Source organism: Grus americana, chromosome 3 (genome assembly GCF_028858705.1).
Source record: "Grus americana isolate bGruAme1 chromosome 3, bGruAme1.mat, whole genome shotgun sequence".
Lineage (NCBI taxonomy): Eukaryota > Metazoa > Chordata > Aves > Gruiformes > Gruidae > Grus > Grus americana.
Genome location: NC_072854.1, coordinates 59275458 through 59300377, shown reverse-complemented (window position 1 = coordinate 59300377; position 24920 = coordinate 59275458). Strand labels below are relative to the sequence as shown.

The window sequence follows — 24920 nt, the reverse complement described above, 5'->3', positions numbered from 1 at the left end:
AAGGTTGAACTGTGCCCTGGTATGAAAACATCCTTCTTAACTGACTCCTTGACCTCGTGGAGTTGCATGAAGCAAGTCAAGCAATTTGCTCTCACAGAGAGGTAGCAGCTCCCCACAAGTACACGGCCCCGGTGACAACAAGCAAAATTGTTCATATAGGGGATTCTGTCCTGGGGTAGGGTGATGGAGCCAGTTATCAACCTGTAATCTCTAGGCCACCAGAGGTCTGCAGAATCTTAGGAACGAGAAAAAATGATTGCGATGGTATCAGTTCCCCACCCACCAAAGCAAACGTATACACAGTCCAGTACAGATAAAAAAGAAACAAACAGCGTGGAAGAAAATAAAGGCAACTTCTTGTTACTTTGCCTTTCCCTACATTTGAAACCTGCCTAACAGCACCATTGAGTTATGTGCTTTTGGAGAAAGCTAGAGGGTTCCTGGATCTGAAAATTGGTGAAGTTGCTTGCTTATGGCCCCCTTCTAGCATTGGAAAGTTAAAAGTATTTTAACATCCACATTTTCAAACCCAGGGCCTCCAGTGAGACAACTAATCTCCTGCTTCATTCCTACGTACATAACCTGATTTTCAGAGTGCCTGTGGAAGATGCAGATGGTCAGAGGTCTGAAAATGCAGCTATTTATTTAGGAGTCCAATCAAAGGATTGCTGCTTCACTTCTAGAGCCAAACTTAAAAGTTTTGGCCTTGTCATCTTTGGGCTTCAATTTCTTCATCTGCAAAGGAGAAATGATACCTATCTTTTAGGAGCGTTGAGGTGTTTAATTCATGGATGTTTACAATATGTCCTCAGCTTTGGCTGAAATTCCTGGCTTCTTTGCACATGCAAGCCTTCATGTGTGATTCTGTTCCTGGCACCACATTAAACCTTGCTTTATATGGGATTCTCTCATATACATCAGATTGTTATGAACACAACTACCGAGTCATGGGTGCAAGCGTGGTAACAATTTATTGTAGTCACTTGCACAACCTTTCCATGCACAGATTTCAAAGGCAGACTGAGACAAGTTGAGAAGCCAGTTCTTTTAACTTTCTGATTTCTGCTCTGTGACTGAGGAGATTAGATTATTGGAAAACATGCTATTAGCACTGGCTTGCAGCCAAAGAGTCTGCTGTGCAATCTGCAAGGGGTGCTGTACTCGCTGTAAATTAAGGAAAAGAGCTGGGTAAGTTACTCCAGCGAGGAATGTTCCCTTTGGGAATTGTCCACAGCAAACGAGAGCTGTGGTCGGTGAGCAAAGAGAAACAGGGAGAAGAAAAAATAACAAAAAAGGTCAGAAATTTCAGGGAAATAAAAGGCCCTTTTTCTCCTCTATAACTGAGCACCCAATTAGCAAGCTTTAATGTTTGTTGATCCCTTTTATGCTACTTTCTTCATACCCGGACCCAATTGAAAAAAAACCCAGAACAATTACCATGTAAGCCCATGCTTAAATTCCTCCCCATTCAAAAAAGCACATCAGCATACGGTTACCTTCGCACGTGTTACAGACCCTTTGACTTAAATTAGACTTAAATACCTGATTAAAATTAAGGACACATTCTTGTATGCTTGGAGCATACACATATCTTCCTGAAGTAGGCAAAAGTCTAACTCTTAACATTCTTTGACAATAATGCCTTGAACTTCTCAGCTGTTAACTAATTCAAAGTTTAAACTATTTTTCATTTTTTAACTTTTCAACATTTTCAGGTAGTTTTGCAGTACAGGAAATTAAATATCAAATATTTTTAACATAATGACTATGTTTTCATGGTGTTCCAGAAATCAAAACCATTATTTTTTTCTCCTTTAAAAGATTAAAAAAATAAATTCGCTTCCTTAATTCTGCAGAGAAAAGCATAGCTATGTGAATTCAAAAGGCTTATGAAAGGCTTCTGGTACAACTTTAATTTATTAACTTTTTAAAATTAATGTTCATGCATTTTAAATCACTGCCATTATATCTGGGAGTAAGATTCCTACAGTGCTTGGAGTTAGCAGCCCTGTTTCTTTGTGTCTCAGCAGGAGACCCAACACAGATGATAATTTCATTGCTTTTTTAATGTAAAGTTTTTCAACCTTGAGATTATTAAATAATTTTATAAGGGGCTATTAAACTATATTCTGATGGGAAGGAAAACAGATTGCTTTGATTTCAGTAAGAATCAAACTGGTGTCTTATGAGAGACTCAAAACCCGTTCATTAATCTGTAAAGTATCTTTTCCAGCTTAAATCTGCTGTTTACTATATAATACTTTCCATACCAACATCATATGTAACACTCCATATGGAAAAAAGCCAGTACAACAAAGGTGTTCTCAGAGAAAATTAGAAAGAGGTGTTCAAAGTGAAGCCAAGTGAAAAGGAGGCCAAATGATCAGGGAAAATGATTACTTTTTTTTTTTCACAGATATGTGAAAAAGAAAATAGATGTAATTATTGCAAATTGTATTGTGATTTCAACCATCCTTAAAACCCCCGAGAACATGGTATAATCAAATAGCAACAGCAGCAGTAATACTCCAAATAGATGTGCAGTTCTGTAGGACCTTTCACCCTGTGGTCCTCAAGGCACTTTATAGCGTGCAAGATGCAGCTCCACAATATGAGTAAATGCTTTATGGGTCATATTACCCTTCTCTTAGGGGTAGAGCAGCAGCTCTTTAACAACACATGTTTGGAGAAGAAAGGGAATGCACCGCCTGTTTGATAGCTGCCATAACCAGTCTGAACTGAGACATTTAGGGAACCTCTAGAGCTGAAATTGTGGCTCTTACCAGCAACCCCAGCATGATTGCTATCAGTCTTATTCCGCTTTATATTGCAAGGAGGAGGCGTAGCCATCCCGATGCCCATGCTGAAGCAATAGTTCAGTACTAGGGATCCAGAAGGGTCAGTGTATCACCTCACTGCTGTTTTCTTCCTCTGAAGATCTCTAACCTGTGAAGTGTCTTGATGCTGCATAATGCCTGAGAGCTGATGGTGGCAGGTGGGGCACAGCTGTGAGGGAGAATGGCACTGGGACGTATTCATGGTCTTCACTTCCATTGGGAACACAGTTGCTTGGTCACAACATAGGAACAGCACTGTGGTAGACCCTGCTCCGATTCTTCTGTTATGACTTTATAAGCAAAGAACAGCTCCATGAAAGCTCAACACCAAAAGGGTTACACTGGCTTAGAACAGGGCTGAGATCAGATACATTAAAGCCTAGTCATGCCTGTTCTTAGAGGTAAAAAAAGGCACAGTAAAAACTGCATCTAACTTTGTGGAGTGTTTTCTCCAAAACCAGCCTTGCCTGAGGCACACTCTACAACAGCACCTCTTTCTCTAGGTGGAAAAAAGGTCAGTCTGTAATTAAGTGTTCCCCCTAAAATATCGGATGCTATAAAGCTATCTGCTACTGGAAGTAAAGATATGACAGATCCATGGTTGGAAAGGGGCATCAGTGAGTCTCAACTGCATTATCCAAGACAAATTTCAGAAAGCCTTGGTAGTTAAATCATTGCAACAGTCTCAGGGATGCGATATAATCTCAGCCGCATGTGTGCTTCAAATAAGAGGCCAGACATCTTTCTAAAAGCATGCTGTAGTTTAGCCATAAATTATTGTGCCTGAGAAAGCAACCATTGAGTGGGTCCTACAGCTTTTGCTAGGCACCTTCAGACATCCCTTGCTGCCGCACCCCTGGCTAGGGGCTGCACGCGCTGGCGAGCCAGCCGTTTGTTAGCGTTTTGCCTTGACATAGCATCAGCAATATCATCATTTTCTTACTCACAGTGAGTTGTATTATGCTCATCAATCTGATTCTGATGACATAAAAAGGAGAATGAAATAATTGTGGATAAAAGCAAATAAAAATGCCATATTTTTAATATAGGGTGATGATCCAATATTTTCTTTGTGATTTGAGAACTACTTGCTTCACAGGAGTTTTCAGAAATAAAATAAACTTCAGTTTCCTTAAAACAAACTCCACATTGTTGCCTTATGAACAAAATTGGATTTTTATGTCTCATAAGGTTTCAATGTAGCATATCTGCTGGATGAGGCATCAGTGTAAGCAAACAGATGGTAGGAGACTTGTTGATTTTACCATGATATATTTGCGCAGGTTAGAGAAGGGGAGAATCTCAAGAAACCATCCTTTTGATTTCACATAATTTTCTCTTGCTGTGTCTTAGCCGCTTGTCTAATGCTGTTTAACATTCATATGAAATTGCTGGCAAAACAAAAGAAAATTAACAGTATCTTTTCATTTTTTAAAACCTAAACATGTATCTAGAATTCTTCAGCAAAATGGTCTCTTCCTCAGTTTGTTTATTCTATATATCAGAGAAAATTAAGAAAGCACTAGTAAATTAATATTTTAAAGAGGAGGCAAAGATGGAATGTCGTTTTGTGTAAAAATGGAGTGAAATGACGGAAAACTTCTCTTTCAAAAAGCAGAAGGAATAACAAGCCAAGTTATTAACTGTTCCTGTCTTTTCTGAACTACAGCATACATTCCACTTTGTTTCTTCAAACTAGGATCTGGGAGGAGTGTTTAAGATGCTGTCTTATATGGAACTTGGAGACACCGTTGCCTTAAACAGCATATTCCATCAGCCAGCTTGGCTGTGAGCAAAAAAAAAGAAAAATTGCCTTTATTATTATAGCCTCTCTTTTTACACTTTTATTTCATCCCCATTGCACTGTGGTTCCTGCTCTGGAAGTGTCAGGCTGGATCCCCTGCTCCCGCTGACCCCGGGGTATGCATTCACATCTGGGCTGAGTGGCTGTAGAGTGCTTCTATTCTCAATCAGCAGCTTCATACTCAAATTGCATGTGCTCATGCTGTAACTGACCATAGGGCAATGGAATAGCAAATTTTGAGAAACAATTGTTTTCATCGTGATCATTATGTCGTAAGATAAGCAGGAATGGCCCACAGCATCACAAACTCGAGGGGAAATGTTATCCCAGCAATCCCCCTGAAATTATGTATAATTAAAATGTCTGCTGCCCTTGAACATTCAAACATGGCTCCAGAGTGGGAATTAAGAGCTCTGGAGGTTCAGTTCCCTTTCAACTACATTTTAGCACCTCTGAAAGATTTTTATCTAATTTTTTAAAGTAAGGTGCCTGCACTTAGGGACCCATGCTGGGATTCATCTCCCCTGGTTGTAGGCACTGAAGATTTGGACATCCATGATTGACCCATCTGTCCAGGATCCTCAAACGTCAGCATGGATCTTGTTGGGTTTAACTCTTCTATGGGGAGATCGCATAGAGGGGGAGATCCTCTGGGCTTGGGGACACCAGACTTTGTAGTCATTGGAGGCAAACAGACACTTCTAGGGCTCAGTCCCTCTGAACTGTCTTAAACCTCTGCCTAAGGATGACATGGCCTGGGAATTGCCATGTAATGTCCAATGACTAGCTCAGCTGTTGGTGTTTATTCTTTCAATGCCTGCAGTCAAGGGAGATGGTAAAATTATTTATTTGGGTCAAATGTCACTGTCCTGTAAAAATCAACAGTGCCCTGCCAAATTATCCAGTGGAAGATTTGTTCCTTAAGGTACGTAAGAGGTCTGACCACCTGGAATTCAGCATGATTTGCAAGTAAGTGATCTGTGTGTCTTAAAATGAAATCACTGCTGATGGCTGGTCTGAGGAGACAACTTATCCACCTTCTTTTCACTTTTTGAAAAAATATGACAATGCCCTCTTGTAAATCTGTCAAGAAAATTAATATGAAAAATGAACTGATATTTGTACAGGTTTTGAAAGGTGCATTCTTGCTGCTGCTTCGTATTGTTATTATTTTAAGGTGAATACATTCACTATGGGGAGTTTTGTGCCGAACAACTCCAGTTGCTCTCGGCTATCCAAGCCCACTAGTTTAGAAACACTCCTTACTAATGTTCCTCTTCCTTGAAGAGACCACCTAGTCTCTCCCTTTGTAGCTTTTCTAGAGCATGAGCATGTCTTCTGCCTGACTTCCTGAAGCTCCCGTATATGCACACATGGAAGTATAGAAGAAGATAAATTGCCTTACATCCTACCTGACATTCATTGTCCTTGCCACTGTCAAGAAGCTCAGGACAGCTCCCTCACCCCTTTCTCCTGATGGCTACTGGCTCTAGAGGTGGAAGACTGTCGGCCCCCAGAAGCCTATAAACAAGTTCAGAAAGACCAAGGCCTAAAGAAGACTTCATGACTTTCTGTCTCCTGCTTTTGGACATGAATGATGTGTGGTACAAGGCCAGATCCAGCCTGTAGCAGTCATTGTCTGGCAGGCGGCTGCTGGCTTCAGCCAAACATCAGAGACAGCGTTGCTTTAGCAGCACTTCAAAAAATCTACTGCACCCCCTGGGGTCAGGCACATCGCTGCCTATGCTTTGAGCCCATCTCATGCTTGGGAACTGGTGATAACAAGTTTACTTCTTTTGTGCTGCGTACTAGTTGACTGTGCAGAGGGGAAGCTGGGGCAGATGTCAGCCTCCTCTTCACTCTTGACACCAGCCCAACATCTGAACTAGTGAGGACACTGTTAATAACTTCTTTTGCTACCACCCTTTCTAACTTGCTGAGGCCTGCTTCAGGTGATCGCTAGCATTATACCTTCCCCTTTTCTTTCCCTGGGAAACCTGCAGTACCAAACTTTACCTTAACAAGTTTCATCCTTTTTCCCTGCTGTGACACCAAATCCAGCAACTCGATAAGCCACAATGATCAGCGATGGGAGTACCCAACAAGTCAGCATGTTCTGGCTCACACCCAACTCTCCCAGTTACCCAGCTTGCTTTTATTTATTTCTTCAGTAATGATCTAAACTCACATACAGAAAATGGTGACTTTAAATTTGAAGAGTCAGATGTGTCCATGGAACTAAAATGAAAGGATGAACAACACAGATAAATCCTAGATACTATCTGGACGATTTCTTTAAGATAGGGGACAGGAAAGTTGAGGGGGGCTGCCAATTTAAAAAATTAGAAATGATGCATTGCACGCATTATTTCTGAGTATCAGTCATACCACTCTAGGAAAGCATCATGAGTACCCTGGGTAAGCCCCAGGTTTTTTTGCTTGCAGAACCTAACCAGTGCAAAGTGGACACTGAAGCCAAGTCTTGTGATTAATTTTTTACCTCTTCTGTACTGGAACCACCACACCTTACTCACTGCAAACTGACAATGTATAATGTAATTTAAATGAAAAAAAAAAAAACCAAAAAACCCCAAAAAACCCCCACAAAAACAACCAGTATCACTAACCTTTGCTGGGATAGAAAATTCTGCCATGGTGTGCAGATGCGTAGACGTATATTTACTGTTCACTGTATTCCTAGAATATTGTATTTTTTCAGCAAAGAAATTAGCTAGAGTGTAGATGCATTTATACATCTTCATTCATCTCAGTTTGTTGTAAAGGTGGCCTTTTTTATCCACAAAATTGAATCCACTGGAAAGTGACTTATGTCAGCATTGCATCTTAAATATCTCATCGTCAGCCCCAGAACACTAATATCACACTGCACGGTGAACATTTAAGACACTGTATAGACAGGATAATTTCAGAATACAATAGAATTTACAAATTCCACAAGAGCAGTGCTTGTCTTTTCCCTTGCAACACATAACGATTCTTGATACTATTTGGGGTGCAGGGGGGCTGGTGTTTTTGTTTTTGTTTTTGTTTTTTATATATTTTTGAGGCAGACCTGAGAAAGGCAAAGAAGTCCAAACTGGGGGTCCGAGTACTTTTGCAGCCTGATAGAGATCATTTAAAACACATTGGTCAGGATTGTGCACTCTACCCGTTGCTGTCTAGAAGATTTGCAAGCATGGTGCACACATTACAGAATGCTGTCTCTGCACTCATTATTTATAATGATAACACACTGATGCTCAAATAACACTGTGTTCTGGCTGCTGCCTTCTATCTCGCCCTTTCCTACGAGCAGCCTAGAGGTAGGACTTTCATATGCATTTGTAAAGCGCCTATTGCTGCAAACATTAATAAGAGCTATCACTTAGGAGCAGTTACTTACACTTTGTTTAATCTCTAATGGATTCTTCTAAATATTTACAGTAGAACAGTTGTCAGACCAAATGCTGGGAATTACTGGCAACTTCCCAGCAGCCAAAAAGGAAAGGGAAGAGAAGAGAGAGAGGAGAGGAGAGGAGAGGAGAGGAGAGGAGAGGAGAGGAGAGGAGAGGAGAGGAGAGGAGAGGAGAGGAGAGGAGGAGAGAAGAGAAGAGAAGAGAGGAGGAGAGAAGAGAAGAGAAGAGAAGAGAAGAGAAGAGAAGAGAAGAGAAGAGAAGAGAAGAGAAGAGAAGAGAAGAGAAGAGAAGAGAAGAGAAGAGAAGAGAAAACTGTCTGAAAGGCCAGTGACTGCTGCAAGAGGTGGAGGAGCTCCAAACTCTTTGGGGGGTCAGCATAGGGCATTGGTTGCATTGCGCCCTGCACTTGGGCGGTCTCTTGGCTGTTAGATCTGGAGCCTGCAGTATTCCCCTGTTGTTGTGGCTCCCTGGCACAAGCTGATTGCAGGCATATGGACTATTAAAAAAAAAAAATAAAGCTAAGCCCGTGAGGCTGAAAGAAAGCCTTTGGTGGGCTTCACCTTAACAGCCTCTGAAGTTGCCTTGGTCCTGATGTGCAAGACGTGTATGAAGGACATGTGGAGGAGGAACAAGAGGATGGGCAGCAGTGGGAGCCTGTGGCTCCTGGGAGAGACTTGTGTGCCAGCAGCAGCTGGCTGATAGATCACCCACCAGGCTATCCAGCTGTGCCCAACAAGTGGGGCCCCAGGCAGTCTGGAGGAAGGGATGGCGGCTGCATTGCTGCTTTACAGCTGGCAGAAGTGCCAGCGCATGGGAGGGGGACGTGAGACAGGAGGCGCTTGTGTGGCTCGCTATCTCCCGCTGTGACACAGCAGGTCTGTACTTACACAAAAAGGCTTGAAGGATTGTTGTCTTGCTTTGGAAAAATTTCCATTGATTTGAAAATGAGAGCTTTGCCTGAATAAGGATCTGTGAATTTATCCAGATATAGAAGTTTTCTGAAGTATTTGCTATTGTAAGGGCCTGTCCTAATTTTGAGACGTGTGTGTGTGTGAGAGAGAGAGAGTGTGTATGTGTATGAATGCATGTGTGAGAGGGAGAGAAATCTCACTGCCTAAAACTGTTCTGCCAAGATAAACTTTGGAGCATTTTATAAATTAACTCTGCTCTATGTGTTTATTTTTCTTTTGGAGATTCTAAAAGGAGACTGTTCAACTCATCTTATTAGGGGGAGCATATTTTTTTAAAGAGAAAAATAAGTTCCTACTCTGCACTGGAAAGTATTTGCTATTTTCAGCTAAAAGTATTCTTTCCTTCTGACCTGGCATATTAGATAAGATTTATATTTCTGACCTGACATTAGGTAGTTAAGATTTATTCTTCTATATTAACTTTACTGAGCTTGCAAGCTATTCATTTACAGCATAGGGAATATATTTATGGCAGAAGCAAAGAAAGTTCACTACAAAGTAGTAAAATATGTTATTAGGAGTGTCCCATAGACTGATGAAAATTGTGAGTACCCTTGCAGCTGGCTCCCTTCTGGCTCTTTTTTCCTTCTTTGTTATTTCAACTTTAAAACTTGAATTTGAAGTCAGTTTCGATGGTGAATAACTTAAAAGAGTCCAGATGATTCCAATATATCTGCGTATATATACACGTACATATATGCTGTGATTGAGAGGTGCAGGGAAGGGGATAACAAGTGACTTGAATTCTCTCCGTGTTCTGCTGGCAATGACCCAGGCATAAGTAACATTGGACCTCGCTCTCCTGCCAGTATAAATCAGGAGGGACTCACTGAGGTATAAGGCTGGTGTGTGAGTGAGAGCTGAATCAGATCTAGAGCTTTCCTATGTCCAAAGGTGTGGGCCCAGGCAATCTGTTAATGTCCAATTGACTTAAAGAGGGGAACCGCAGACTATGATGGAAACCTGGAAGCATTTCAAGCCTCTATAGACATAAAGTTGGAAAGTTAAAGACCTCCTATTGAAATCAGTGACAAAACCTCCCATTAACTTCAATAGGAACAGAATTAGGCCCTAGAAATGGCTGGAAGCCAAAGAACTAGATGGCTCAAGAAATAGGTAATAGGAGCTGATGACTTTCACCAATAAATCACCAATGCAAACCTGGCCGTGCTTGATTTAGACTTAAAATTGCTTTCATCTGATGTTTGTTTGAAACCGTATGCATTGTAAAACCTTCAAGAAGAACTGGCAGTTGTGATAGCTGTCTCAGCAAGAGGCTGATGGCTGGACGGGGTGTGGTATCTCCTCTGACCCAACGTCATCGGAGGGAGTCCATCTTAAAGTGAAGCAAGAAGCACTGGCCTGCCTATAGAGAGAACAGTGCTTGGGCTCTGCTGTTAACCAGAGGTTTTCTATTTCAGAAACTGTCAGACTAACTCTGTAAATCCACTTAGACTGAATATATTGGGGGAGGGGGTCATGGCTCCACAGCAAGCCAAGAGGAGGAGTAGAAATTTCCATTTGTAGACATTATTCAACTTCTGTCACAAGAGAGAATAGACATGTGCAGAGCTTTGAGGAATTAAATGTGTTGGAGAAAGTGCTTGGCATAGGGAAAGTTAGGACCATCAGGCATTACGAAAGCTGGGAATTGCTTACAGAGTGTAGCAAGCAGTGCTGCGTGTTGCAGTTTGGCTGATGAACTCCGCTGCCCATGCCTTCTGTGACACCACGTCGCTCTGCAGCTGAGGAGGAGGATTTTGTAAGTTGTACTAAATTGTGTCCAGTTGCCCTGCCATCTATCGTGGCACTCCCAGACAAAGTTGTAGGGAAATGCAAAGCATTATGGAGGGGGCTTTCTTCCCGCCCCGATATTTTTGCAAACAGTGAACTTTTTCCACTGGTCCCTGAAGGGCCCTGCACTGCTGCTTGGAGAGCAGTAGACAAACTGGGTGAAAATGTTGGTATCTGTGCTTGGTCAAATAGTCATAGCCATGTTTGGTATCAGCTGACACATTCAGAATTGTTCACCACTTTCCAAACTCCACCCTTCATATTCTTGTATTTGATAGACCTCAGGGCTACATACTCTATTAGACTGTGAAAACTTTTCCAGCTCCTTCCTTACTTCTCCCAGGCCGTGTCTGACAAAGACTCCAAGGATTCACATCTTTTTGTATATGCAAAGATTCATAGATTGTTTTTACAATCTGTCTTTGTAAATCAAAGAAGCTGTTCACTGCTTCTTTTCTCTCACCAAGAAACCCACTGCTATCATCAAGTCATCACACCACAGCTCAAGGGCATCCGTTCTCTTTCCACCATTTCTCCTCAAAACCCTGGGCTCAGAACCATAAGTTGCAATAATTTGTGGCTTGGCATCAAAAAGGAAAAGTATGCTGAAGAGAAAATGTGCTTATAGGTACGAATAGGGGAGTGAGGGAGAGGGAACACTAAGGGACTGCTTCTTCGGGGTGACACTAAGGAGGAACAGAAATTGATGGGACAATGAGAAAAAAATTATTTGAAAAAATCATTTGACAAGGACACGGTATCATATACCCTACATAACATTGTCGCATGTGAATTCTGATGTGTCTGCTCTGGTTCACTACATTCACCTGCTGGTTCTTGTTTCCAGGTGGACTTGGGATGGATCCTGGCATGTTATGGATAGCAAGGAGGACATGGACCATGCCTGTATTAAATCAGGCAGGCTAATGGAGCTGACCCGGAGTTCCTCTGCCACTTGCCACTTCAGAAAATGCGGCATTTGGAGTCTATCCTTGTGCTTACTTATTTAGCTAGTCTGGTTTGGTGTACGTTCTCCCTCTCTGAATTACTTCAGTCACTACTTTGAGAAATAGTGCCTGAGTTCAATACCCGTAGGAAGAGAGGGAAGAGGGAAGCTTGACAACTATAACTGAGCAAATGGCAAAGTAGGAGAAAGCTCACGAGTACACAGTGCTGGGCAGGGTGAATAAGTACAGCATGGGGGAAGCAGTGAAAATATCCCTCCCACACTTTTAAGTGGCAAATTGCAGCTGTTCTCTTACAAAAGATGGTGGAATATCCTCATGATCTTTACCAGCACCTCGGGAAGAAAAGTGCAGATTGCATTGCTGCTCCTTTTCTTGGTGAGTGAGAACAAAAATCCCCCACCAACTATCGTGTTTTTTAATAGGCTATATAAACATATTAGGCTGGATTCTGAGCACATGCAAATTTTATGCTGGCAGAGCTCTGTGAGTTATTTGCTTCCTGACATGAGTTGTAACTAGAAGCAGAATCAATCCTTTAACCTTTATGAAATGTTTATTCTGCCTAAACCAACTCCCATTAAAAACAATGCAGAGGCTCTAATTGAAAACCTCGTGTTAGTCTGGCATGTGCCTTACGATCATGACATTTCTGTTCTCTGATAAAAGGCAGGAATATTAACTCTTCTTGCTGTTCCCTCAGCAGATGCACAGATGTAGGTACACACATCCACCCATACGCACGGACGTCTCTCCAGGCAACATCAGCCGTAGTGCTGTTGGGTTGTCGTGGGGGCAAGGAAAGATGCTTCTTCTCTAGCGCCACCGATTTCCCCTGCCTGGAGCCCAGCCTAAGGAATGTTATTTTCCCTCTCAGCTGCTGAGTAAAATTTCCAGCCTACTGATACACGTCATATGGAAAGCCATAAAGGTTTCACCTGTACACAACCAAAAATGAAAGGGTCCATATAATTTTCTAGTATAGTTTTAAGCATGCCAGGCTCAACAGAAAGAGAAGAAGATCTCCTACCAAGGCTCCTGTGATTTTTTTTTAATTAGTGTTTGGTTTAACCTATATAAAACCAATAATTTTGTTTTCCATGACCAAACAGACCATGAGAAGTGGGAGAAGAGATGGAGTTTTCAGACAAACCAAAGGGCTTTGTGTGGCTTGAAACAAAACTTCTTCTGTCTGGGGTTATCAGTAGTCTTTTAACCTATATTTTAAGACAATATCAAAGAGAAAATACTTTAAGAACAAGTCAAGACCTTTAATTGTGTGAATTTGTATGTATGTATGTGAATGTGTATATAAAGACATAGGTATGAATGTGTAGGAGAGAAGGGAGAGATGACTAAATATATGAGCATTTATATTATTTTTATTTATTTATATTTTTAATTTTAGAATTATATTTTTATATTTTATAAAATGATATTAAATTTTCCATCAAAAATTTTGTCAATATTTTGTGAATGGTGTTAAAGCCACCCTGCATTTTTAGTAGGTTTACGGTTTTCTGACACCTCTGTCAAGAGTTATATACGCTGATGGTCAAAAAGGTCTTTTTAGAAGATGATGGTCATAGGCTGAGTAAAGGAGTTTTTCCAGCTCTAGGACAACAGCTGTATGCTTAGAGGGTTCCAGGGGATGAAGTACATAAGCCAGAGAAGGCTTATGTAAGAGTCAGGGAGTATGAGGTGGAAGATTCTTCTTCTGAATAAGCTCTCTCATATGCAGGACTGCAATTTCTGTGGCTTATCTTTTTTGGGCAAGATGTGCTCAAGGTCTCTGCAGACTTCCAGATAAAAAACACAGGCTCTTTTTGGTGCACACAGCAGTCACCACAGTCAGTCAGGGAACCAGGGTGGAAGGCTCAACCAGCAAGTTCCATACATGAATAACTTATTTTTCAACAAATTATGCAGGGCTTCAGAAAAGGATTATGGATTGACTTTCAAAATGCTTGGTGGTCTTTTAGTGATAGCTATGGTTAGAATCCTCCTTTTTTACATAATCAATGAAGCATGGAAATGCAAGAAAAGACTACTCTTTTGATTAATCTATTTTATCTGGACTCAGGTGTGATTTATACTGAGGAAGAAATGAACTTCTCTGCTCACTGGGTAGCTGGGAAATGATGTGATTTCAGAAAGAGGTGAATAGCAGCCTGTCCTCAGCTTGAAAGGGTATAGTTTGCAGTTTCCTTTGTGGCCAGCCAGACTCCGGCAAATACAAATAAGACCCCCACACACACTCCACTTGCTCCCCAGCCAGTGCTTCCAGCCTCCAAAAAGCTTGGGAAGACTTATGTTCACCAGAGTCTCCAGACACAGTACATAAGTTGTAAAAGAAAGCCTACTTGAAACCTCCTCCCTAATTTTCACATCCATGGAGTGACTGAGTCCACTTTGACCTCCAAGAGACCACACAAACATAATATATGTCACCACTTGTTACATTATTTCCTGAAATACACTGAGCTGAGTTAGTAATGTAACAGCTTACTGGTTCTAAAACATACATTTGAAAGAAGCTGGGGGTTTAAAGCACGATTAGTATCTCAGTGAATTACTCAGATGAAAGAACATGGTACCCAGTCATGGAAGAGAATAAGCATTCTCAAATCATGCTAATTTTATAGGTTGTTAACAGAAATAAATGATGCCAACAGAGAAAGGGAATTTTTTTTTTTTTTCACTATCTGTCCAGGGGAATTTTTTTTTATATTTACTTGTTCCTCAAAATAACTTTGGTCTTTACTTAGGAAATACTGTATGACCCAAGCAGCCATGTGGATGTCCTCTTGCTGACATTCACTCACAACTGAATCCTACTGATAAATTCTTACACCCCTGAAGCTTCTCCTCAACGGTAGCTTAAATAGCACATTTAAATTGTTTCATTCTTGAAGCCAGAGCCTTGAAGTTAAAAATGCTTGTCCAGGACATAGCACAATTATAAATTCTGCACTCGTACAGAATTCTACTTTTGCTTTTAATACATCCTCAACTCTAAAACTCATTAATTGCTCAACTCTTCATAAAACATAAACACAAAAGAGACGAATGTGTGACTTCATTTTGGACTGCAAAACAAAAGCTGGTTGGTTTGGTTTGGTTTTTTTTTTGCAAAACACCAAATTGTGTAATTTATTTACTTTTCCTGCCTTCAAGATCTTGTCCATTAGTTTTTATGATATCTGTGACCATTGTGCCCAGCACAAGGAGGTCTCATCATCGTTGATTATTTTCAGTTCAGTGTTATACTAAAACTTTCTGGAATCTTCATCCATCTCCATGTATTTGCTAAATACATGCACTTAACCTCTTCTGACTCCCATGTTAAATAAATATCCTTTGGTCCCACTTGGTTCTATTTTGGAGGGGTAATCCTTCACTCGGCAGTGTAACATAAAGTAAAATAAAACCAGCAACTCCTTATTCAGTGGCATAGAAAAAAGTGAAATTAATTATGAACATTCTAGGAAAAGGAAACAAGGTTATGAAACACTTGCCGACACTGGTGTTTGTAATCTTCATGAATAAGCAATGCAATAATGCAGGGCAAGTGTGCGTGGGAGGCGCGCTCTGAAGAAACTGGCTGTTTTCCTCTCTCTGACCAGTTGAGCTGTTATGAATAAAAATGTTGTTGCTAAAGAAACCTGTAATAAATCCTGTTGGGAGTATTACATGTGCTGATAACATACATAAACTTTGTAAACATATTAAAGTGTCAGGTTTTAGTAGCTCTGGTTAATGTGGATGTTTGTAAATGTTAGTCGAGAAATGCAATGGAAATCTTGTTCCACCAGCTGGTTGTTCCTACGTTTCTGGTTCACGCGAGAGCAGTCGTCTTTTCTTTCCCTGTGAAACAGAACCTCACTTTGTAGGGGAGATGAGGAAAAAGGGCTCAAGCCGTACCTCTGCTGTAACATCCCACCAAAATGCTGTCACCAGGGAAGCTGTGCGCCTGGTGAGTTATTTGGAGAGAAGTGGCGTGGATGAGCTGGTGCTTGATAAAAGGATTTATGCTATTTCTACTTTGTGTAGCGATGCCCTCCATCGACGCCTCCATCAAAGTACAGTTGGCAGTCCTGAGCGAGGCATCTGAGTTGCCTTTCAGTAGGAGGGAAGAGTTGGGCGCCTCCAAAAGGGACTGGCAAAAGCCAGCACGCTCAACAGGGGATTCTCAGCCTAGTCATGGGGAAATGCTGGGGTCAGAAATTGTCTCAAATCCTGGCTGTCCAGGGGGTTTAGGCACCCTGTCAGTGCTACCCAGCCCTGCAAGTAGGTCTCTCTAACAAAAGCAAGGAGACCTCACTCTTTTTCTTCTGAAACACACCGAGAAGGGAGCAGCAGTCTTGCCCTTAATATATCCAAAACCTTAGCAGCTAAAATATTCAGCCCGGAGTTGAAAATTTAAGTTAAATTAATTCTTCTATCTAGCATGACTCTAGCCTGTGTTGATCTGCTCTAATAAACTGACTTTTTATCATCTGGATTTGCATGTAATCTCAGGTAATTTGCTTGCACCCATTTTAGCACAGAATAGAAAAGGACTTGGGGGGGGGCGGGTACGGGAGCAGGGATACGTGTGATTATATTCCAGTGTCAGTAAGCGATCGCCTGCAGAGTCCTGTGCTCCCTGTGGAAGAACGTTGTAGTGTTGTTTTTATTATTTGTTGTGATTTATTTATTGCCTTTTTTACCCAGGATTTCTTTAAGAGAAAATCTCAAAGTCTCTGCAGAAGGGACCTGAGCCCAGAAGTCTCCCATGCCAGGTGGACGCTCAATGTCAGTAAGCTGTAGTCTCATGTTAGAAATGACAAAAGATCTCAGAAATGCCTGTGCATCGAGGCTGAGGTAGCAATTAAGCAGAGCTTTGAAGGCGAGGGACTCAGGTGTTTAAATCCTGCCCCAGACACACCTTAGGCACCTAAGTCCTGTTCTTGGATCCGCGCCTCACTGTGTCTGCCCTCGCTCTTTACAGGAAGCCGCAGGAATCACACATCGTTGCTATTCCAACACCCATCAATGAGCTCCTGTTTTATTTTACAGTGCCCCAAAATCTGCTTTACCCTGCAGGAAATATCAAACGTCTGAAATCCCATCTAGGACCTTTCAAGTTTAAACATGAAACATGTCAGGACATAAAACTGACACACAATAAGAACCTTGAAAGGATAATGTTAATAGCAGCACACTACCAGAACTTGGTGTAGACCTGTGGTTCGGGGTTTTACTTTTATTTAAAAGTGTCACTATAAGCATTTCTTTATGTTCTTCCCCCTAATTACTCTGTTGCGTGGAGCTGAAGTATCGGTGCAATGCCGGGGTGCTGCTCGGAGCAGGCGGGAGCTCGGTGCAGTCACGGTTCGTGCCTCTCCCGGTTCAGCTCCGGTCCCCATAGCTGAGTTCTTCCCTAGCAGCACTGGAGCAAAGTAAGTTTTATGGCTTTGCTTCAGTGGGTGCTATTTTTGATCACACAAGTAAATAATACTGACATTTTAAAATGCATGCTCTATAGCTCATAATCTAGAAATCCAAACACGCAAAATGTTTATTAATCAGCTATCGTATAACCATAGTACAATCATTCCTTCTTTTTAAGTAATGTTGCTCATCGCACTGCTCACTGCTAACAACAAAAATAGGGTTAAAGTAATCATTAATAAAATCTGTTGGATTTTATTATGACAAGGCGTCTAATAAGTAATTGTTCTGCCATTGCCAGAAGCTCAGTTATTCAATTATTTATAAAAAAGTTGTAGCTCTTCTCTTGGGTTGTTTTTTTTGGTTTTTTTTGTTTTGTTTTGTTTTGTTTTTGAGAGCCATAACATGTTTTGCATGTATAAATATTCTCTGAATATTTTATCTGTGGCAATGTTTATGGTAATAGCAGGCAGACAGACTTTTGTATAAAAGTGTACATTGTTTCAGCTGCCTTTTGTCATCTGATAAGATTGCTTTGTTCTGCTTTATTTTGGTAAAAAATTGGCAAAGTGATTTTGAGTAGTTCAGACTCCAAAATTAGAAATAAGACCAAAAAAAATTTTTTTTTTGTTAGCTTTTCTGTCTCCTCCACCAGAGTTTTGCAACTTTTCACTTAATTTCAACAGCATGAGGGACAGTTTACCATTGTGGAAAAAACTTAAGAACCTCCATAGTTTTAACGGATGAGTTTTCCTGGTAGTCACTGTCTATAAATGATTGAATATGAAATGGTAGACAGCTTATTAATGTTAGCGATAAAGAGCAGTGGTCAAACCAGCACACTAGCTTTATTAACCGGAAAGCAAAATGAGCACGCTAAGCAAGAGATAATGAGTAAGTCTGATTTTTTCAAGTCCTAGCTCAGATTTTATTAGGCATAACTCCCATTATCTTCAGTGAAAAATCTACAGCTAGAAGCAGCAGCAGACCGGGGATTTGTAAGGGCTTGATACACTAATAACAAAGCTTAAAAGAAGAAATTAATCTCAGAGTTAACTTTATTGACTTCAGTTGGCTCCATACGTGAAAGTAGTAAAATAGCTGTTCTTTTCCTACGCTTAAGAAAGAGATTGCCTCCCAAGCAGGTTCTATATCGCAGTTTTGAAAGGTACAGAGAATTGCTTTTTCCTATATAGGTATCGTACATATTTGGATCATGCAATTTTGCAAGTAGTCTAACAGAGGAATTCTTCCAAACTCAAAATGTTTCCTGAGGTCCTGCGGGAAAAAAGCCCTCTCCAGCTCCAGCACAGTCCATGGGACTTTCTCCACTGAAAGCGTAGGGGGTAGGTTCAAGCTCTAAACCCATCTCTTTAATAATAGCAATATTTTATTCTGCCTGCAAAGAGAAATAGGACTTTTTTTATATTTCCTGGTATACCATCCTACATCCGTGGCTTTGAGATGTTGTGATATATGTATTTGCAATTTAACATACATTTTAAATAGTATAAGAAATGTCTTCAGTGGCTGAAAAATTATCACCTTTTCAGATGTCAGGTATGAAATGGGAACTGGTCTGTAAAGTCCTTTAGTCTCTTGGGATAATAGCACGTATCGTTCCACATGCAGCTAGTATACTTCAAGCACAGATCTATATGCACATAGAGTTAAAAAAAACAATGCAAGCAGGCTATCCTATAATACTTCTAATGCTTTCAGCAATGGGTAGCGATTTTCTAATATTTAATTGTTTAAGATATTGCTACTATGAAATACGTTCACAGTTTATGAAAATACGATGAAACAATTCTCCGTCTGCTTTTGTTTCTAATGACTGCAGTAGGAATTTTACAGTCTATTTCAAAACAAATAGGATCTCATCCAAAAATGAGAAATATAGTTTCATTACAAAAAAAAAAAAAAAAAGATGCACTTGTCACGAGCAAAGTATTTACTGCAACAATACTAATATGAAAACATCACAGAAGAAAAAATTATTGGCAGCATACAAATACTTTGAAAGAGAACTAACACTGAATAATTTAATCCCACTCAAGGACAGATTCAGCTTACTTGATGGCTGCTTGCTTGGCTAACTTCTGCTTTAAATTATTGCACTCAGATATATTAAATTATTTCTTTAAAAAAAAATGGTAACAACACCTATATTATATATAGAATATGTAGCATTATCATCTATGCCATACCAGCCCTAAAAATACATGTAGATATCAGTAGTATGTATATTGATGGTGAACTATTAAAAAAAAAACTTCCCAAATGCAGTGTTATTTTAACTAATAATGTAATTTCTCTTTACTTGATGACATTTTACCTCCATGTAAATGACACCCTTCATGAGGGTATTAAAAAAATGAAGATATAATTTTACCAGTTTGTGTTTTTTCTCTCCCATTTCATTTTATTTTATACAGCTATGTTTTCAAATGGGCTGTTACGCATCTGCTTAATTTTGAATTCAAAAGTAGTTGCGTGCAAACGAAGCTAGAGAAACAGAGTATTTGCAGAGTAGAGCCTTCCACTCGTGACCGTAACCAGAAGCAGATGCTGGAAGACCTGCCATCCCCCGTCAACAGAGGAACCAACAGAGGAGCGACCAAAGGAGCAACCGAATGAACGAACGAACACTGGGTATCGCGAACGTGCCGTTACGGCAAAAGGCAGGAGGCAATTGCCAACATCAGATACTGACGGGCTACCAATAATATACATCATGGTAGCTCTACATCCAAATTGCTGTTCCACTAAGTCATACTGATAGTTTTACTCCCAGATGTAGGAGTTGTGGTACAAATGCAGAATTTTCTATCACTTTGCTTATTCTAGCAATTGCCAAATTTAGTCTGTGGCTCACTGGTAGTCCACAGGGTCACGGCAAATGGTCTGCCGGTCATTCACAGACCCATAGCAAATAATACTTCATTTCCGTCAGTTAAAAGGTCAATGAGGAAGGTGCACAACTGTCAGTACTGTTTTGAGGCTTGGTGGTGGCCTGCAGAGCCAAAATCTTTTGGAACTATTGACTTATTCCTACTTTTTTCCTAAGCAAACTGTAATCATTGGCAGATATATACAACTACTTATTTATTGGTATGCTAGTCTATACTCGGCTGCATATCTCTCCTGTAGGACCCGAACAAGCAAGTTAGTTTGTTAATCTTAATTGCTCTTATCAGAATAAAAACAAACCTCTTTTTGCTAATGATATGTTTGCTTTTGAACTTTTATTGATATTGTCTGCTATGTCTAATTATGGACCCAATCCTCTGCACTCTGTAGTGGATTTCAGAGGAGTTTTGCCTCTGTACAGCCAATTCTGCATTTACTACCGATTATGAAATGGAAATTTAGCATGCTCAAATTAGAAATTTCAGTAGGAGTTTGGGGAGTGAAAGGACTGCACACCAGACTTTTCTCCCAGTAAAGATTACTTTGGCGATAGGTACAAAATAAGTAATCCTTCAGGATCAGGTCCTTCTGATGGGGTAAAGTAAAAAAGAAACTTCAGTTCCTACTGGCTGAGGGTCTGGCCCAGCATATTCTGAATTGGTGAGTTCAGGCTTCATTATTCCTTTATCTTAAAATATGGGAGTCTACAATATAATGCATAGAATGAGGGACTTGGATATCGAACAAAATGAAGTAACACTGGCTCACTGACTGCTTGATGGCAACTGGTTTGTACTGTATTTAAAAATACATAGGTTAAATGGAAATTTAAAAACACTTCCCTAGCAATGGGTTTAGGACTTACGCTTAACGGAGACTATCTGGGCAAAAGAAAGAGAAAACCAAGAGAAAGTCTTCCATGTAATACATGAATTTGACAGGTGTCTTCTTTATCTGCACACTATCATTTTTTTCAAGTTCCAGTGTTCACTAATAGCCAAAATGATCAGTGCGAGTGATGACCGTAATCTCTTTTATAATAACTTTCGTAAACACTCATGCTCCAATTTTTGCTTCACACCAAATAACCGCTAGTTATACCAAAGCATGTTTTGCAAACATCCCAATTTGAAGACCTCGAGTGGACGATGTACACCGTGTCCAGGTGAGGTTTTCTGACAGTTATTTGTCTTCGTTGCCAAAATAATGAGACAGATTTCCATTCTGACTCTTTTCTGCTGTGATTTTTTCAGCCACTTTTTCTGCTGTGAATTTAACTTAACTCTTGTGTTTTAACCAGAAAACTTTGAGCAAGTACTCCGTACCTTCTCCACATTATATCAACCAGATAATTATTTGCAGCCAACACTTCCATTTCCATTTCCCAAAAATCACGCTGCTGAACAGCGGGGCTAAGAAAGACCTAGGTGGGACGGCGCTCGCATGAGCAGCACACCACACGCACACGCTGCAGCCTCGACGCTGGGAAACGCGGCTGCCCTGCGCCCACTCGGCACCGAGACCGGCCGGGGGCAGGCGGGCGACTTGCCTTCCCCCGCCAAAAGGGCAGACCCGGGAGGGGGGCAGCGGCCGTGCCGTGCCGAGCGGAGCCGAGCACCTGCCGCCGCGGGCTGCCCGCCGCGGCACAGGACAGCAGAGGTCGCCGCCGGCCCGGCTCTGGCCCGGCGCGGCGTGCACCAGGTGCCGGAGCACGGACGGGCGGAATGGTGCCCGCTTCCCGACCCTCGCCCCACCGGGGTGTGTGGGCGTCCTGTCCCCCAACCCCCCTGCTGTGCCCCCGACCCAGGGCTGAACCCCTCCACCCGCGTCCGTCGGGGTGGGCAGCCGCAGCTCGTGGGCCCGAGGCTGCCAGGGGTTAAAGGAGTGGGTGGGAAGTGATGGAGGCTGCGGAGCCCTCCCTTGCCAAGGATAATAAATCGGATGCCCTGACATGTTTTACTTAGCCCTTAGTGCTCCCTCGCTGCGCGGCCGTGGGGATGGGAGGGCTGGAGCCCCGGTCTCTCTCGTCCTCGGCTCCGCTTTAGGGGCACTTTAGGTGAATCAAACCTTGTGTGCAGGAGGCAAACCATACAAAGGAGGCTTTCAAGGGCTAGCCATGCCAAGCAGGGGAAGGGAGCGAGGGCTGAGCAAAAAAAAATAATTAAAATAATAGTAACTTTCCCGTCCCCTCGCTGAGGAAGTAACTCAGTTACTTCTTGCTGCTTAAATGCAGGCTGCCGTGTTTCATGACATCTCCTCGGCATCTCCAGCTGTCAGGAAAAGAGGACAAGCACGAGCGGCCCCTCCGCGGTAGGTGCGCAGAAAATGCCTCCCCTCCCCAGAAACGGCGACGGGTCCGATGCAAGCGGGGTGGCGAGGCGGGATCGGGGGGACGTCCCGGTGCTCCCTGCTGCCGCATCCCGCCGCCGTCGGCAGCCCCTGGGGGTCACCGCGGACCCGGCTCCTCGGAGCTGCCCGGTGCTGCCGGCCACGCCGGCGCCACAGCCCGCCCGCCCGTCGCAGCGCCCCGCGACCTGGACAGCGCCTTCCCGAGGGGGCGACTCGCTTCTGCTTCGCTTTTCTTCCTGCCCCGATGCCGAGGGGCTCTCCTCGCCTCTCGTTTACCACATCGCCTCCCCCGGACGGCAGCGCCCAAGGAGCAGCTGCCAGCAACCCCGGGTGCTGCCCCTCGCCCCCCGGCCCTCCCGGCTGCCTCCTGCCGCCACCCCGGACCCAGGCGGCATTGGTCAGGGGCTGGCTAAGTCAGAAGGGACAAACTCCCTTCATCCCGTGGGTTTAAAAAAAAAAACCAAAAACAAAAAACAAAACCAAAACCAAAACCCCAAACCATAAAAAAACCCCAGGGTCCACAGCCCCGGGGCAGTGCCGATGGATGACCCAGGGGCTTCCCGGACGGTGCCACCGAGGTGACTAGTGGCGACTGGAGGCTGGAAGCCAGCGGCCCGGGCAACGCCGCGACACCCCAGACCCCCACTCAGCATCGCCGGGCGCCAGGCTTAGCCTATAGCGATAATCTGTACTGCTGGTTCTTGGGCTGGGGGCTTCTCTCTCCGTCCTCCCCCAGGTGGCTAAATGGTGACCGGGATGAAGAAAGGCGCTTACAGCATCACGGCAAAAAGTTACCTGTCGTGTCATTGCGCTTTCCCTTTAGGAAGTGGAAAGAGCTAGGAAAGGATGTTCCCCTTTACCAGACATTAAAATATAAAGGAGTAGACGCAGGTCTTCCCGGAGCGAGCTCTGCTCATCCCGGTGAGGTGAGAGAGAAAAGCAGAAAGAGATCAAAAATCGCCTTCATCCCTCCAACTCAAGGAAACTGCCTGCAGACCCGCTCGGCCGCGCCGCGGGCGCGGGACTTGCTTCCTAGCGCACTCGCACAGGCACCGGGGGAAAAACAACCCCCACCCCCCCCCGGACAGGTGAACAGCACAACGAGAGGAAGCAGAAGTTATCAAAGTATAAATCTCTTCACACTTACTTCTTCCCTGTCGCCGTACCCTGGAGGCGTGCTGGCTGCCAATGTATTCCATAAAGTTCAAAGTGATAAAAAACCAAGAAATCAGTCGCAATTGCATAGTAACCCTTTGAGAGTTCGACTTCTCCTTTTCGTTCTTTTTTTCTTTCCTTAAAAAAAAAAAAAAACAAACCCAAAACAAACGGGGTGGTAGGCGGCAAAGGATGAACACAGCAGCAGAAATACCTGCACTGAGATCCAAAGCTGGGCTTGGCCGGGTTGATGGCTTTTGCCTTTTCTTTTCCTTTTTTTTTTTCTCTTCCTTTTTTTTTTTTTTTTCCCCTCCGCTTTTCCTATTGCACTTTCCAACCGTCCGCCCCGCTACCTGCCGCAAACCTCAGAGGGGAGTCAGCAGCGAAGAGGAGCCGAGCAGCCGCCGCCGGGGTCCATGCCGGGCCGGTGGCCGGCAGCATGTTGTGGGGGTGCCGGGGTGCGTGCGGCTGTGCGCGCCCGTGTGTGCGCCGGGCGGGCGAGGTGCCGACAGGACGGATGGATGGATGGCGGTGGGAGAGGAGTGTGCGAGGGCGGGAGCGGCGGGGGGGCAGGAGGAGGACCCAGCCCCGCCGCCGCCGCTCCGGAGCAGCCGCGCTCTGCGCCGCGGGCACCGCCAGCCGCCGGGCGCAGGTGGGCCGGGCCCCCCCGGCTCTTTCGCCCGCCGACCAGGAGCCCCCGGGCTTCATGCGGGAACTGCTCCGGAGCGGGGCCCCGGGGGAGAGGCCCCGGGGCGGGGCGGGAGGAGGCGAGCCCCAGTGCCCCGGCACGGCGGGAGGAAGCTCCCCGCGCCCGGCCGAGCCCCCTCGGGGCATCAGCGCCCGAGCATCCTCCAGCGGCGGGGCCGGGTGGGGGGCGCCGCTCCGCGCCGGCCCCGCGGCTGCGCTGCCCCCTGCGGCGGGGCGGGGCGGGCCGTGGCCGTGGCCGGGGCTCTGCAGCCTCGCTGGCAGCCCCCGCCCGGAGAGCTCCGCTCGCCTCCCCTCCGCCGCCGGCCTTCCCGGGGCCCCCGCGGAGCTGCTACTGCCCCCCGCGCCCCTGCCCCCTGTAGGGAGGAGCCCCCCCACTTTCCGAGGGGACGGGACGGAGTGCTCGGCCCCTTCCCGCGGAGGGGGATACGGCGCAGCACCCCCACCCGTTGCCTGAATCTGCCCCTGACAGCCCTGCTCAAAATGGAGATGAAGAGATGGGAGGGGGGTAAGGGGTCTTCAGCCTCTCCCTTTTCTCGGGGTTTTCTCCGTTGTTGCCTTTCCCCCCGGGACAG

General features: G+C 43.8%; 1 protein-coding gene across 2 annotated transcripts in view; it reads right to left on the bottom strand.

Annotated features, from left to right (window-relative positions):
* The window catches only part of RSPO3 (R-spondin 3), a 61455-nt gene extending 36886 nt beyond the window's left edge, over nt 1-24569 (bottom strand). Inside the window, exon 1 of one of the 2 annotated variants that reach the window (XM_054819050.1) lies at nt 23633-24569. In XM_054819050.1, coding sequence (XP_054675025.1) covers nt 23633-23729 — 97 coding nt within the window. In that variant the 5' untranslated portion in view covers nt 23730-24569. The remainder of the gene's footprint in view (nt 1-23632) is intronic. The other variant, XM_054819049.1, reaches the window with a different exon arrangement.
* Nucleotides 24570-24920: the final 351 nt, after the last annotated feature.